Below are 16,502 nucleotides of genomic sequence, written 5' to 3' on the forward strand. Positions count from 1 at the left end.
ACTTGTCATCCAGGGTTTCAAGCATTTTTCATTATAAGATACTAAGATTCTGGCCTCCTGATTGATCTTTAGCCTTCAGTAACAAGGGATGCTAATGTTTGAGGTTAATGGAAAGAGTGTTATTTAAGACTTCTGACTATTTAAATAAATTCGTTTTCAGAAGTTTTATAGTGAATTTCAACTGTGGAGAGGAAAGTACTTACAGGTAGTTTCATCATCTTGTCAGAAGTATCTGTCACAGAGTTCAATAGGAAAACTATAGAAGTTTGCAAAGAGCTACTTAAGGATTATTTGGAGCTTCAGTGACCTGTGTTTAGAAACAGAGAGAACAGTACGTTGTCATATAAACAAGACCTGCTACATTTCCTATCAGCATGTGCTTGCTTTCAGGAATTTAACTTACATATTTATATTTTCAAAATGAACAGAGAACTTACCTTTCAGAATAAAGAGCATGCTCCCATAAGCACCAGTCATCTCGTGGCAATTCAGCAAGCCTCCAGGGCTGCCCAGACTTTGAATTTTTCCTCCTTGGGAACTGTGAATTGCCCAGTTAGAGGAGGTACGTTTGGAAGGAACTTCATATAGCAATTGGGCTAAGCACGCACAGACCACAGCAACCTCAAATCAGCAGCATGTTTTTCTTGTACCGGCTGATATGACTTTTTTGGCATTATCCAGAGCGAGCTACTGTAACATACGGACTTTCATCTAGGATTGATGAGGGAAGGAAATTTAACTGGAAAGGGCTATAATGAACCAGTGATCTTCCAAGTAATGAGAAGGCCTCCTGGCATGCACATGTATCCTGGGGATGTGCAGCAGCCCCAGGAAAATGCCACCCAGCCTCTGCCATTCTTTTCGTCCTCCCCCCCCCCCAAACTCTCTTCCCTTTGGCAGCCCCACGAAGGGTTTTAACATTTACTTGGAGCCAACCTTGGCAGGACGCAAGCCAGCCCAAAGGCTATGGCTTGGCACAGGGAGGGCGAAGCAGCATGCGGATTGTGCCCATCTCCCCCTTCCCTCCCCTTGCCTCTGCCGGTGAGCCAAGTCAGGTGGCTGCACCAGCACCCTGGGCACATCTCCAGTTTCTTCGCCTAAGAAATCCTGAACCTCTCAAATAGGCCAGACTGCCCCAGGGGGCCCACCGTCCCCCATCCCCTGCACAGACCTCGCTGCAGGAGGCGTGCAGGAGCTCGGCAGTGCTAGTGCTTGGACGTCCCGATGGGAGCGAGGAGGAAGAGGAGAGGTGACTGGAGGCAGCAGAAACATGGGGTCAGGGCTACTGCGGCTGTCATGCTTGAGGATGGCAGCAGGCCCAAAAATACTACAGAGGAGAAGGGAGCTCCAATCCTGAAAGGGGGAACCTGTGTTTCCAGAAGACTTGCTGACTCCATTGGAGGCAATTTATCCCCATGCTGGCATGTTCCCAGGTCTTTAAAAACAAATGTGAGCTCTGGCTGGAAAGAAGGGGGTTGAAATTCAGCGTGCCTGCATCCCACAGCCACTCAGTGGCAGGAGTGCTCCTCAGCTGGCACCTCAGTCCCTCTTGGGCCCGCACGACCTGCATGTCAGGTCCTGTCCCAGCAAACCACAAACATTACCTGCCACAAAGGCACACAATCTTGGCTCATAGCACCGTATTACTTTTCCTGGGCCAACTTCTGTTTCAAAGTTCGGAGCAATCAACCACACTTTAATATTAACCGCTTTCAGAACACCTTGAGTGGTTTCATTCCTTGTTTTTTTAACCCTCAGTTACGTTATCAGCAGATGCAATCACCTTTTTACAGAGAAACACTAGTGGCTTTGTGGATGTTCTTCAATACATCTCCATAATGGCAGAAGGTAATGAGAATTTAACTTGGGCCCAAGTTAGTGAGTAAAAGCTACAGCCATCTGAAAGCTCTGTGGTGGCCTGTATGAAATAATGAATGGAATTACTCCAGCTAACGGCAATTATTTAGAAACAAAACACATCACATCATTTTTGGCTGGACACAAACAAAAGGGGGCTGCCACTGAAGCTAGCTGCTTTAAAATACTTCTGAAAAAAGCAAAATTTGTATATACTTGATACACTCAGTCTCAATTCACTCCATAAAATAAAAGCAAAAGGATGCAACATTTTTCTGCAATCTGTTCCAAGATAAGAGATGTACTGTTGTATCATAAATCATGCATACAAGAGAACAAATCTGTCAGCCTTAAGTAGCTCAACAAACTTGTTTTCTTTATTTACCACTCACTGTTTCTGAGCCTTAAAATACATGAATAGCACAGGGATTTTCTTTTAATATACAGACATTATTGTGAACGAGACATAAGTTTTTGTTTTACTTAATAAAAATAGCTAAGATTTTAGATATCTATTAGATATCTCAAATATCTAATATCTAGGTCTAAGATATCTAGTATCTAAGCCAAACTTGTTTCATTGTTTTGTGAATTATAAATGGATTTGAAGAACAATTCAGTGACTATATCCTCAGTGAGCGCTCAGGGACAAAGCGTTTCTCTGCCAAATCTTTGGCTTTGATTCCAGAGGTGCAGCCGCTCACAGGCTCTAAACGCATGCTCACTTCCTAAGTTTTGGCCAACCTACGCAGCTCTTACACCTTTGCCATCCTATAAAAGCAGTGCTTAAAGATGACTCTACAAGACTTTTGCGTTGATGTGGTATATTTAAGACAAAACTACAGTATAAACATTTCGAAATTGGTTTGAGTGGACTACAAATCACAGTTTCTTGTTCCCATGTACAGTTTCAATACAGATCTCAGTGCAGTGCCTAAAGCAGTTCATACACCACTACTGTTGTGAAACAGAGAAGCAAGAGGGTGCACTTTATAAAAAACAAATAAATTATACATTGAGAGCTACTGCCAAGCTTTACATATAAAAGGTAAAAATACAGTAGTTAGTGTGACTTTAACAAAAAATATCTAGCTAAAAAAATATTCTTACATACTTTAAAAATAAGTTTGTCCAGTTATAGGTGGAGGAGTGTGTGTGTGTGTGTGTGCGCGCAGCAAAGTGCTCAAGCCAAACAGTAAAACGGAGGTGAACTCTGTAGGAAAATCTTGCAGCTCCCTGCTGTGCAGAGTCTGACATTACTATATGTGGAGCAATACTCACTCCTCAGTTCCTGTAGATGCACAAAGTCAAACACGACACCAAATGAAGGATCCTGGCTCTCAGACAGGCTACTCCAATTGCTTGGATTTCCCTCCTTAATACTGTGACAAGACAGTGTAATTAATAAAATCACACTAATTCCACTTCCATTTGAGTGTGGTGCAAAAGGCGCTGTAGTTACTTCTGTAGTGCTAACATTCAGACCAAACACACACGGATTACACCTGCATCACTGAAAGGCCATTAGCATGTTTTTTTTTTTTTTTTTTTGGTAAAAGTTATGATTGTCCAGCTGCATTTGAAAGCTGTGATGCAACCATGTCTAATTGCTATATCATTTTACTACAGCCTTCTAGACTAATGAACACCTCCGCATGCCCAGACAGTTGACCTTTAAATGCTAACCGGTCATGAGACAGAGCCGCTAATACTCAATCTGTAGATGATTTGGGCTGTGTCAGAACATGTTCACAATGTGAAAAATGTATCCCATGCTGTTTGTGAAGGAAAGGCTGACCTTAATAGTACAGCTTTGCTTGCAGGAAACAAGAATGAGCAAGTTGCAGACACAGGGCTGAAAAGAGTTTGTGGAAAGAGACTCCAATGTAACTGGACTGTTCACCTGAGCTCCTTTTCTGCTGCAGCGAATTTTCTCCTTGCCAAAGTTCTGTGTCCGGAAAACTGTCCAAAACATACCTTTTATACAGCTGTCTGGCTCTGACAAAGTATGCATGGAATTTAAGCTTAAAATTAGATACATCCCAGCTAATACATTAACCATGACTGATTATCATTTAAGTATTTTATACCGTTTCACTTACCTAGTACTAAACCCGATTACTGCTGAACTAAAGAAGAACTTCCCTTAATTCAAGTGGTAAGAGGTCCTAAACTCCTGCATTTTAATTCTGATATCAAAAGCATGTAGCTATAAGATGCAGGTATTTACCATTTACTCAGTATATTTAGACTCTCCAGTCTCTTACTGTTAGGCTAAATGGGTGAGACCGAAATGGAGTTCTAAGATCCAAGATCCACAAGTTATCAGTTAATCAGTTTTTAAGTTGTGGGTTTTTTTTAAATAAATGTTAAGATTTATATAAAATCTTTCAAAGTGTCCAACTAATTTTCTGTTATTAATTAAATGATCATTTTTTAATTATGGAATTAAAAATTGCCCATCTGATCAGCATTATAGGCACATACAGCAAAAGGGTGTAAGGCAAGTTAATAAATATAAACTGGAACATGCATCAGTAAGTCAGTAGGTGGTAACTTTGTAAGGAAAAAAACAACTTTTTTTTTTTTTTTTAATGGGGGAGCTGGCTTTTTCCAAATGACTGCAACACAACATGTAGCTGCATTTATTTATTTCTCTCAACTTTCAAAGCTTCTAAGTGGATGGCAGACTTGTCAATGTCTCAACTTTAGATTCATGCAACAGGGAAAAGTCTCATATATGAATCCCTTAAAATAAATAAATACCAAAAAATAACCTTTTAGAGGATGACTGAACCTTATATCTGATGAATCAATAATATCACAAGGTTAAAAAAAATCCCCTTTTCCCAGTGGCACAAAGGCATTAACTGATACTTCATAACATTAAACGCAGGAACTAGTTTTCCTATTTGTTTGCTAAAATAAAGGTGATAAGTAATGCTGCCTTGTTAGCCAGTCATGATACAGCGGTTTAACTACAATGTTATAAGTAAAATAGTGATGCAAAACCATAGGATGTTCAGACACCTAACTCTGTCTGTTCAGATCACATAACTGTGGTGTTTTGGTCTCTCTTGTCTCCCTATTTATAAGCAATTATTTGGAATAGCTAAATAAGCTGTGCTGAATTAAACGGAGTGAATATTTGCCCCAACTACCAGGACACCACTGGAAAATACTGGATTTGCAACTCTCTGATGTTACTAGAAATTATAAGTAGGTACCCAATTTGACTCTTGAAAGTTTGAATTTTTAAAGAAAGTTCCAATTATTAGTCTATTAGTCCTCTGAAAACTGAGTAAAAACTTACCCTTTGAAAGCAATTGGAATTCTCTTTTATATGTGTTTGTATGTGCACATGGCCCCTCACCCAAGTCACAGTAAACAGCTTGCTACTTGGAACCATTTAGACTTTAGTGGGACACTTTCATCGCCATGTTATTTACCGGGTGTGATTCCTGGGGAGGAATCTAAGTATGGTATTTAACACACAATATTGTAAACTATAAACTTGTGTTGTTTTACTTTTGGGAGACATTCACGATAACAGTTCACAGAGCTCCTGAACCCAATGGGAAGAGTCAAATATCAAACATGCCTTAAAGAAAATGCTACTGCATTCTGTCTATTTACAAAACCAACACATGTAGCTGGCGAATGCCAGCTCAGCTGCTGAGCAAACAGATCAATCGCAAATGCCAAGATTCCCCACACAGTACTGGCTTTGTGCAGGAAGCATACTGTGGCAGCCATAGCTTCCCTTTTTCTGCGGGAACTTTGCTGGCAACTGTATTAATCCAGACTAAGACATTTGATATTTGAATCAGGAACCTTCTACATTTTAATATGCAATAAGGCTCAGACTTAAAAGTATAAAAAAAGCCAATACTCAACTGGAAGTAACAATGACAGAGCTTGAATGGCTGGTGAGCAGAAACAATCCCCTGGGGTCCAGAACAGCAGCTCCCCTTAGTCAGCGGTGCTGTGAGCAGGGAGCGTGTCCCCATTACACATCGGGTAAGGAGGGGGAACCTGAAGCACCTGTCATCAATCTTCACTCGTGATTCTTGAGACAATGGCTGCAAATATGGTCTGCAGAGAGTCATTTTGGTACGTCAGTCCTCAGAGCTCCCAACGGTTTCTACGTTTCTCTATTAAGGCCTCTGGGGTTTTGAGGAGTGGCAGTGGGCTATGTAAATGTTGAGTGGTTTTGTCCTTAACATTCTCACTCAACATCTTGCAAAGAAGAGCACAAAAGCAGCAGTAAAAGCATCCGAGACACACCCTAGTCTGAAAGCCTAGCAGGACACCAGTGGATTCACACAATCCACAGTGGTTTGGTCCACTCTTTGGAGTGGTTTGGTAGACTCTCTGTCTACACTGAGAAACATAAACACAGCAGGTGTGTGGGAATGAAGCTGTGCATACACATTTGAGAACTAACTTTCACATTTAAAATTGCTTCCAAGAAACACATGTATATAAATATTTATAAACAGCAGCGCTATGCAGAAAACATCCTCCAACCCCAGTCGTATGTACAAGCCTCTTCCTGAGAAGCGACAACCTCAGTTGTTCAATCTGCAGCACTTCCCTGTTAGGAGATGTGGAATTCATTGCTGAGCTTCTACATTTCTCCTTCCTTTGGCTCTGCATCGATATTTTTCACAGAATGTATCCCTGGGGTCCATGGGATCACCTTTATGTTTCCACACAATGATCCCGTTGCCCAGGATGCAAATGAGCTCTTCAAACCGTACATATCATATCCTATACTTCACCTCAGCACCAAAGAGCCTTCACTAGCACTGTGGAGCCTGCTCTTGCAAGTGCACCTACCCTTCTATCTTCCTACTACTGAAGGCAATGAATTGCTTTTGGAAACTTTTCATCTTTTTTTCCTGTTTTTCTCTTATTCTTTCTGCTCTTTGTTCCACAAACACCTATCAGAAGAGACTTCTGGTTTTGAGGTGGTGTTAAGAACTGATCTAGTTGTACCCTATGCCACTAACACACCTGACAAGTATTCCCAAAGCACTGCATCTGGAAACAATATGAAAATAAACAAAAGTTCTTTCCTTTCTAGCCCTAAACGACAACAAAATTAACCAGCAAGCAGTTCCTGAAGTAAGCTGCACTCATACCTTCACTGCTTCAGCATTCAAAACTAAATAGACATCTGTAGACTAAAATGCACGTATCTGAGTCATACAGGAAATGAAATCAGCAGGGTCAAAATGTGGGACCTCTGCTGTACTCTGCGAAAGCTATAAGCTGTTTGGCAGGTTAGTCTTCCTTCTCCTGGTTGCAAAGTGCAGCTCAAATCCAGTCAAAGCAGTTGGTCACTCACAGACTAGGTTTTCATTCTTTCCAGGTACTGTAACAAGAGGCGCAAAGATTATATAGGGTTTTAAGGCCAAAAAGGCATGCATGTGCTGGTAAAACAACAACAAAAAGAAACAGAATAATCACACAGAAGAAAATGATCTTGGCTATAGGAAATCACTACTGTGAGACACCATACATAGTACGGCCACAAGGTGGCCCTACAAGGTCTCCTAATCTTCTTGTTATTAATCTATCAAGACCTGGGATGCAGTGTTCAAACACTACTTAGCTAACATCACAGTGAACACTTTCCATTAACACTTATGAAGCAGCACAGGGTAAAAGAAAGACTAAGCCTAGTTTGAATGGAACAAAACTAGATTTTGTTCCTTATGTTCAGAACTAGCTCCAGTGTGGTATTTCACCTCTCCTGAGGGAGAAGATAACTTTCAGGTGGTTTTATATCCTGGGTTAGGCTGTAATTCCAGTTGGACTGCAATACAACGTGAAAGTCTCTTCCTGAATCCTAGCAAAACAGCTGGCTGTTTGACTCCCAGTTCAGCAAGAGCTTGATCCCAAGCAAGTCCTTCTCTTGGAGATGTTAGAAGGTTTGAGTTTTCACAAGGTGGGAAGTGCAGAAGCTCCTTCCTCTAGAGTTCAGTGGTGAGTAAACATTTCGTCCTTACTGTAGCATCCTCAGTTACTGGGCTAAAAAGAAGAAAATGAGGCCCTGTAAAATACACTCCTCCAAAAAGATCTGCTATAAGGGATTTAAAAAAGAAAAAGGTACTGCTAGGAATAAAACTATGAGATGAGTATTGTTCCAAAGGGTGATAATAGCTTTCTTTTTGCCACTTAAGACCACCAATACAAAGACCTTTCAACTGGATGACGTGCAGAAGGGCAAACTGAATCAGCTTCACAGAGTGCAGTAGCAGTTTCACTGCCATCCACCTCCTGACTGCAGAAGCCTTCCCTTCCTGAAAAGGTTCACTCAAACACCTGACCGTCACTGCTAAGTGTGCCTCACTGGCACAGCAGAGGAGGGATAGTGGGGGAGAAGGTTTCTACAGCTTCTGCTTTCTGACTTCCTTACAGATTGGAAATAACTGGGGGGAAAAAACAGCAAACCCTTGAACAGGGGTTGAAATACTGTAAAGAGATTTCTCAGAAAATTCATTTGTACTATAGTGTTAGTCCAGTACTAAAAGATGTTACCAGATAAGGAAAGAAACTGAAGTGAAATGATAATGATAAAACTACCTACTTTACAGCACTTACAATGACAACAGATTTTCCTCCAACTCCAGCAACTCTGGCTGCTCTATTGATTTATAAAATTTCAAATGCTATAGACAGAACCACAGTTTACCAGCACAGCAAAACCAGGTACTCTATCCAAATGACCACTATAACTATTTAAGTGGAAGTGGTAGGTGAACATACTTCCGTTCTGCCCCATACACATCCTGAAGTGAAGTGCTGATGAGACCCTACCTTGCGAGGACTTCAGATGTCTGCTGAGATGGTGGCAATCCAGCCGGTGATGATAGAGCCTCCGTGCTGCCTTTCACTGCCTTCAGAGCCAAGGCAACGTCAATTCCCAAAGGCCCATTGGAAATCAATCCTGTCTGAATTGGGGAGAAAGAAACAGAAAATTGAAATTAAAAAAAAAGCAGAACAAGAGATGCATGTTTTTTAAGTGTTCATTTAAAACACAGAAAAATAAGACTCGTCGAGTTCAATGGTGGGGTTCACTACATGGATATCCCTAAAGAAAATTTATGGTGTTTACCTACAACGTAACACAGCAAAAATGAAGCTAAATATTTAAATATCAACAGGATATGTATATTGTTTGATATATTCAGGCTGGATTAGTTTGCTTTCCTTTTGGTCTGCTGCACTATTGTATTAGGCTTTTAAATTATTACAAACGCAAAACTACCATAGCACCCATTTAATAAACACAAGATACATTTTACTTAAGTTCCTATTTCTTCTCCATGACAAAAACTTTTTCACTACCACCCCCCTTTTTTTTAAACTGGCTCTTAAACGCTCCATCATCATTGAGGAATGGCTGAAGAACTCACTGGCACTATCCATCTTGGGGTTATCGTGGGCTGGGAAGACACCTACGAAAAGCAAAGACATGGTCATTAGAAAAGGTTTGGAGTAACAGAGAACATTTTAGGAACAATATTGTCCTCAGAGTGATCTCAGATATTCATCTCCTGCTGGTCAGACTCTGCCTGACCATATAAAATGTCTCTGAATAGGGCTAGTGATTAGCTACAGGTGAGGTGACTTCACACGAAAGGGTAATTTGTGTGCACACAGAATATGGCTAATACTCTGTTAGTCACAGAAACTCACTGGTACCAGTTTCAGTATATAACTCCCTTCCAAAAGACAGCTGAGCTCATTATTTTCTTTCTGCTTTGTGGACAAAGCTAACTGACAGCACACTTCTGCAAACAATTTAAAGATCCTCCTCTTTCCCCTTCTGCTTGGTGCATACCTTATAACTCCTTTTTTCCTGGCACAATTTATAAGAGATTTTTTATCTATATAAAATGGTCCTTTACTTGCATTATAAGTTTATTTTTGAAGGTTTTTTTTAATATATATGTATACATACATACATATATATACACACACACACAGACACACACTTTTTGAAGTATTATATAAAAGCCTGATAAGCAGGCTAGCACCTGCAGGTGTACCAAGATAAAACTAAAAGCTCTTGTGGCACAGATACAAAGTAACTTTTGAAACAGATTCAGGTTATTTCACTTCCATTACGAAGTTGTATGTGGCCTACGTGCAGTAATCCAGAGCAGAAACCAGTTCACTCTATTGCCGTAGGTACAAGCCTGATAGACAGATACTAAGCCACAGCAGAGTCTGTAACTAGACAGTGTTTCCTTTTGAGGAGAGTCAACAGTAAAATCCATTCTACATATGAGGAAAGAAGTTTGGTTTTGAAATACAGTTACCCGTGGGGTGGCTTCTGTAAAGTCAATCAGATTCTCTGTCAGTGATGTTAAGGAAACGTCCTGGTCATCTGGAGTGCTCTGTGGAATAAACCAGTTATTAACTGAATTTCCATTAGTAAGCAGATAGGTCTGTTGAGTACTCCAGTGGCATCTTGAGTTATAGACCAGTGTTCTTAATGAACACTGCCCTTTCACCAGGCCTGTTTTCTAAAAATCTCTTCATATGACCTTTTTTAATAGCCTTTTCATTTCACTACCTCTCAGCAACGTGCTGGAAACAATCTCATTGCCATGTAACCTGTGAAACCGCCCAGCATTCCTGTGCACAGATGGATTATAGTACCATTCTGCACAAAGGTCAGCAAAGTCTGTGAGCTGAGGCTCTGAATTCAGAGATGAAGTGGTAATAGTTCAGTGGAATCAACTACATAATGCTGGTTTAGAGGGACAACAGATAAAGGGGATGCTGCTTGACTGATCCAGAACAACCCCTTGGTCTGCTGAAATAGCAGCAGAGTCCAATGTTACTATCATCTTTTGTTTCGGAGAGGGACAAAGGAAAGTTGACTCCTCCATTTCATGGAGACTAATAAAAAATTACCTCATCTTTAAGGTAACCAAAATATAACAATTGAATATTCAATTTTAAACTTTTCCCTCTGTGATTGTTTTGATAGGAACTGCGTATGTCAGATGTCATCGCTACTGTCTACCATTGGCATATAAAAGGCTCTGCACGAGTGTGAGGAAAACGATCAATCAGTTTAGAAGAAGTGCCAGGCAAACAACCTGGAAGGACCATCCGAAATGGACTTCAGAACTGTCTATACAGTGCACCAGAAAACACTCTTCGGTATTTGCATTCGCAAAGAGCATCATAAAGTAAATGTTATGATAGTCACACAGCGAGCTCTGTTTTGCTGGCCTGAAGGCATCAGTAGCTCATAATGTAACACACAAAAACCTCCCGGGCTGACAGGTGGCGATACCTTTAAAACGGCAGCCTCTTCAGCTGGAGCCAGATCAGCCGGAATCAGCAACTCTTCATGGTCAGAGGCAGCATTATCCTCATTTAATGCACTACTGAAAGGAGAAAACATTTTCATCACTGCACTGCATGGATGGCATGAAACACACGGTGCTGCTTTCCTGATAGCTTAGCCTGGAAACACAGCTAGAGATCAATGTGAGACAGACAAAAGACTGATGTTGGTGAACATGTTGAAGTAATTGCCTTGCAACACTCAACTACCTCTAGATCACTGCTCTGTTTTACAGATTCAGAGAACAGCTATGTAGCTGGTGTCCTAGAGACCCAATGGTATCAGTGTCTTCAGTCTTGAAGGAGCTTTTTCAGCACTTACTTTGCCTTCAGAGAACTAAAGCTTTCCTTGCCATCCTCTCATCTTGCTGTTTAGAGCCAAGGGCAGCAGGATGTGAGATATTTCAGCTGTCTCAAGAGATCTGGAAGATTCCGTTACGACTTGCTAGGATACGTACTCTGAGGCCTGGCCTACACTGATTAACCATTGCAACACTAACTGAAGGTGCATCAGCAAACTTGCTTAGTTAGACGTAGTTGCATATGGGAAAGTTATGCTTAATCAATCTGATTTATTCCGTCTTTGAAAGAAAATAGTAAGTTTATACACACACAGAGACAGCAGCTGAGCATCACCATACTTCATTTCTGAGTAGCAGAATTTGAAGGTGATCTAGTTTAGTCCTTTTCAGAAAATGATTTACCATTGAAGGCAATCTCAGCATGAGACTTTCAGGGAAGACTGCGTATGTTTTACCTTTCTCCAAAGCACGTGGTGCTTCCTGTTGTTGGAAATGAGACAGTGGCTGAGCTAAAGCTTGGGTTCCTACCAATCATATGGTTCAAAGGAATGAGAGTTACTTGTAGAGAGAAATAACACTTACAACCAGACTGGAACCATGGACCAAAGAGAAAAGAACCTTGTGCCCTGTCGAGAACAAAAGACTCCTTGCATTTGCTACTCCTTCATTTTAATTTGTGCTGCTGCCAATTTCAGTTTAGCCAGCTGCAAAAATGCATACACAATCCTCATACTAGAATCAAATACATTATTCTTTAATAAGAGGCTACGAAAATCCTTTAGAAATAAAGATACTACAGTGAGCCAATCACAAAAGCTCTCTTTCATATTTGGAATCAAGAGATTAAGCAAATAAGGAATACATACTTCTCACCACAGCTAAACATGTAATTAAAGTATTTAGTCTATGCACAGGGGAATTAGAGAGAAAGGTCAACAGCTATTAAACAAGCATACGCACCACTGAGAATCTTCATTAACAGACTGTTTTCCCTAGAGGTTACAGGGATGTGACTGTAATGAAGTTCGTTTACTAAAATATCTCAGAATATTAAATAAAGCATTTATAAAAATGATACCGTCTGATTAAATATACCACGAATAAAAATTGCAGTATGTGGTGACAAACGTATGTATTAAAATATGTACTAAAATACAAAGAACACAAATGATTCCCATTTTACAGGAGGAAGACAGAGGCAGTGAGGTTAAATGATCTCTTTAAAACGACTCAGCCACTGCAGAGGTCAGAATTTAGCTAGGATTTCTGACTCCCAGACCTGACGTTCCTAACCTGCCTAAGCTTTCCAGTCAGTTGTCAGACACTATGACTACATTACATCCTTAGATTTTCAGATCAATATTAAAAAAAAAATCCTTCAGAACATTTCTATTTCTATGCTTTTATAATAAGTTTTTTCATATAGACTAGCCCTTTCCTTAAAAACAGTTTAATCAGCAACTACATGGCTGAAGAAGAATGTTAATGACAATCGTATTCTCATGTACTGGCTGTTTCATCTTTTTTTTTTTTTTTTAATCATTCACTTTTCCAAGCCATGAGAAAGCTAGCAGCATATGTAGAGAGAACAGTTAATAGCGGAAGCAAACGTAGCTATCTCCTCCCTTCCTCTCCTCAGCATGGAAGTCCTGTTTGACAGCTCATCCTGCCACCCTTAACTGTTCTTCATCTTTTCAAGACTCTTTCATGCCAACCTCTATATGGTTCCCTTATCCCAGAAACATTTTTCTCCTGAATCACTTACGGAATGATGGTGTTTGAGGCAGAGATTGCTTTCTGCAGCTCTCTTGGTTCTTGAAATCCCGGGCTGGTTGTTGGGGGACTGCTCTGGGTTTTGCCTGCTGGAATGCTCCTGCACAAACGAATGGGTACACACCTTCACTGCAATATCCTTCTGTGCTCCTTAAAGTCTGATACATGCTCTTTTTCAGCAACTGGTCAAGAAATTACATGCTGTAATGCTTTAGTTTTTTTCTGTGCCCGAAATCCATCCGGAACTAACAACCATATGAATTTGAGTAATTCACAGGAAATCAACTGTCAGTGACAGGTTTTTGTACACAGAATTTTTTCTTCACTTGATAAAAGCTATTAAAAACAGAACTCTTCCCCCTTCCCACACAGAGGTTGTTCATGAGTCAGAGATGACTTCAGTGTTTCGGGCTGCTGCTGAAACAACTTTTATCAGATTAAAGTAGGGGAGAAAAAAAGTAATGTCTGGACTAGCTTGTACATAACAATACTTTGCACCTGTAGTTCTAGCCATTTTTCATCTCAAAAACACTTTACATTTATCAGGTTAAGCTATGCTGTAACAGCAAAGTGAACTTAAAAACTCTCTTTCAGAGGTATAACTCAATGATCACTAAGCCACTGAAAGATCATACAGAACACTAGGACTCCAGAGCTCCAGATTCTCAATCCTGTACTTGGATAACTAGATCCTGCCTATTTCTTCCAGTTCTACTCAGTACCTGACAGCGGCATCCTGAATATTGGAATTCTTGATACCTGTCATGCTGTCTTCTCCTGTGACCTGAGAGAAAAATGGAAAAAAAAAATACATTTTTGATACCTGCTGCCATTTTGTATCAGCAGAAAAGTTGAGTTCCTCCCTCCCAGCATGAGAGTGTGCTGTTCATCTACTGCTCATGGACTTACCATTAATTCTACTATTCTAAAACTTCAGTGTAAATGAAAAAATAATTCAGCAATGTAGCCAAAAAAAAAAAAAATCATTATTTATTATAAAATGTATTAGGGCATGCTAGAAGTATATCTGTAAGCAGAGAATAATTCTGGTTAGAGAAAATCTTTGGAGGTCATCTGGTTCAATCCCACTCAAATTGGGGCCAAATCCAAAATTAGATTAGGTTACTCTGGGCCTTGCCCAGTTAGGTTCCGATTATCACAAAGGACGGAGATTCCTCTTTCGGCAACCTGTTCCAGTATTTGGCCACCATCATTGTGAAGAAATTTCTCCTTATATCTAATTTGCATTTCTCATATTACAGCTTCTGTCTATTGCCTGTTAAAAAAAAAAAAAAAAAAAAAAAAAAGACTTAAAAGATGTAAGCCTCAGCCTGCAGTGTGGTCAGCATATTTCTCCTGAAACGCTCCCTTACGCTACCAGTGTTTAGACCTTGGCCATTGGACCAACCTCACGGTTGGTCTTCTTCCAACACCAGGCAACTGAAGAGTGCCAAACATCTCAGAACATCTGCTGAGCTTTATTAATGGTGTCCCCTCATGACTGGTTCCAAAATAAAACATTTGAGAATGGCTAAGTCTTTATCAGTTGGGTGTTTACCTTGTGTCCTGTCTCTGCCTGGGCCTTCAGGATATTGCTTTTGATATCTGCTGGAAGCCATGTTGCCACTGGTATTGGGCTCTCAATTGTATTGTTAAGACATTTATCTGTCAACTTTACCACTTCATCCTAGACATGGAAAATTTCCATTAGAAGCAGTTCCCACATGGAAAAAGCTGAGCTGAAGTCACTAACATCTCTAAATAACAACAAAGTCCCAAGTGAGAGGAAAATAAGCAGAACTATCCTGAAAAAATAGAGCAATTTATTCTTTATTTCAGAACTTAATTGTAAAATTACAGCAAAATACAAAGTAAAAAAAAAAAAAAAAAAAGTGTGATGCTTAAAAATGCAGATGCAAAGCATTGTGCTAAAAATACAGTAAAAACTGAATGGCAGTGGACCCTAAATTTGCAATAGATTTTAGTGATTCAAGATCAAAGAGTTTTGCTTCAAAAATCTGGCAGAAAGAGGCAGAGATTTGAGACGAATCACTGAGCCAAATGCATCATCTCAGACCTCAGTTCTCCATTCAGCTCTATCCTCTTAGGATCCTATTGCCCAGGCTGCATAGGACAAGGCTCTGTTCTTGGGGGGAAGAAAAGAGTTATTATTCTAAATATTGTGTTTTCATCATAAAATTTGATTATTAGCATACTGATACAAGTCCTCTTTCACCTGTTCTGAGCAGAACTTTGTAATTAAAAGTCTTGAAAAGGAGGAGCTAGGCTGCTACATAAACAAATGACCACACTGTATATACATCCTCTGAGCATGACCATATGTAATTAGTCATCGCTTGACCTGATGTAGCTTTTAAGTATAGCTGGGCTTTAAATCCTATTTATTTTAACAAAACGTTTACATCGATACAGCAGCCACCATCTTATATGGGTATATCTTCAGTATGAGTTAAAAGCAAATTAGGGAGATTTTTACCTTAAAAGCCACTCATAAATTAGAATAACAGCTTAATATATTATTTAATACCTCTCCCATCACTAATCATACCAGAGCAACCTGGCAGTCAGATATATTCTGAGAACAATTAAAAATGAGACACCTTTTCAATATGGCGTAATTTGTTGTGTGTTCTATTTCTTAATTATAAAATGTTATTTAAGCACTCAATCTACTAATTGCTATTTGATTACTGGCAGAAATTAATTAACTGAGTGGAAACTAAACCTTGTGACCTTTCTTCTCAGGGTATAACTCAGCAGGGGGAGACAGAGTCCTACTTTCCTCACCATATACCAATTACTGGATAAAGCAGCCTCCTTCCTCAAGGCAAATGCTCTGTTCCTACAAGGGGCAAATTCCAGCTAGATTTCTAGTTGCATGAATTGCAGTGTATCCAGAAGGAAGGAAGCCCATTGCATGGAGAGAGAGCAGAAAGTAAAAATAAAAAGGATATGGGAAGGTGAGTTAAAAAAGGTGAATACCTGTCTCCTAACCAGCTATCCTCCACTTCTAACTTTTTTCACTCATTGGAAATACTAGTGAGAACTTCTAGGTATTCAGTCTCTAGGGAGGGCGAAAGCATTTCCTCTTCTTGTCTCCTTCCAAATAACCTCTTTGGGTATCCAAATAGGGACTTCTGAGACTATGTGAAGGAGAACCCATTTTTAAAT

General features: G+C 40.0%; 1 protein-coding gene across 5 annotated transcripts in view; it reads right to left on the minus strand.

Annotated features, from left to right (window-relative positions):
• Positions 1 to 2,664: 2,664 nt before the first annotated feature.
• Positions 2,665 to 16,502, minus strand: part of EPB41L5 (erythrocyte membrane protein band 4.1 like 5) — a 64,496-nt gene continuing 50,658 nt past the window's right edge. For 3 of the 5 annotated variants that reach the window (XM_026118409.2, XM_064514724.1, XM_026118410.2), the window contains exons 19-26: positions 14,869 to 14,997; positions 14,033 to 14,094; positions 13,303 to 13,410; positions 11,183 to 11,276; positions 10,194 to 10,271; positions 9,285 to 9,326; positions 8,686 to 8,819; positions 2,665 to 7,896 (exon numbers count right to left, since the gene is read on the minus strand). In XM_026118409.2, coding sequence (XP_025974194.1) covers positions 7,839 to 7,896; positions 8,686 to 8,819; positions 9,285 to 9,326; positions 10,194 to 10,271; positions 11,183 to 11,276; positions 13,303 to 13,410; positions 14,033 to 14,094; positions 14,869 to 14,997 — 705 coding nt within the window. In that variant the 3' untranslated portion in view covers positions 2,665 to 7,838. The remainder of the gene's footprint in view (positions 7,897 to 8,685; positions 8,820 to 9,284; positions 9,327 to 10,193; positions 10,272 to 11,182; positions 11,277 to 13,302; positions 13,411 to 14,032; positions 14,095 to 14,868; positions 14,998 to 16,502) is intronic. The other 2 variants (XM_064514725.1, XM_064514726.1) reach the window with 2 other exon arrangements.

This window comes from Dromaius novaehollandiae, chromosome 7 (assembly GCF_036370855.1).
Source record: "Dromaius novaehollandiae isolate bDroNov1 chromosome 7, bDroNov1.hap1, whole genome shotgun sequence".
Lineage (NCBI taxonomy): Eukaryota > Metazoa > Chordata > Aves > Casuariiformes > Dromaiidae > Dromaius > Dromaius novaehollandiae.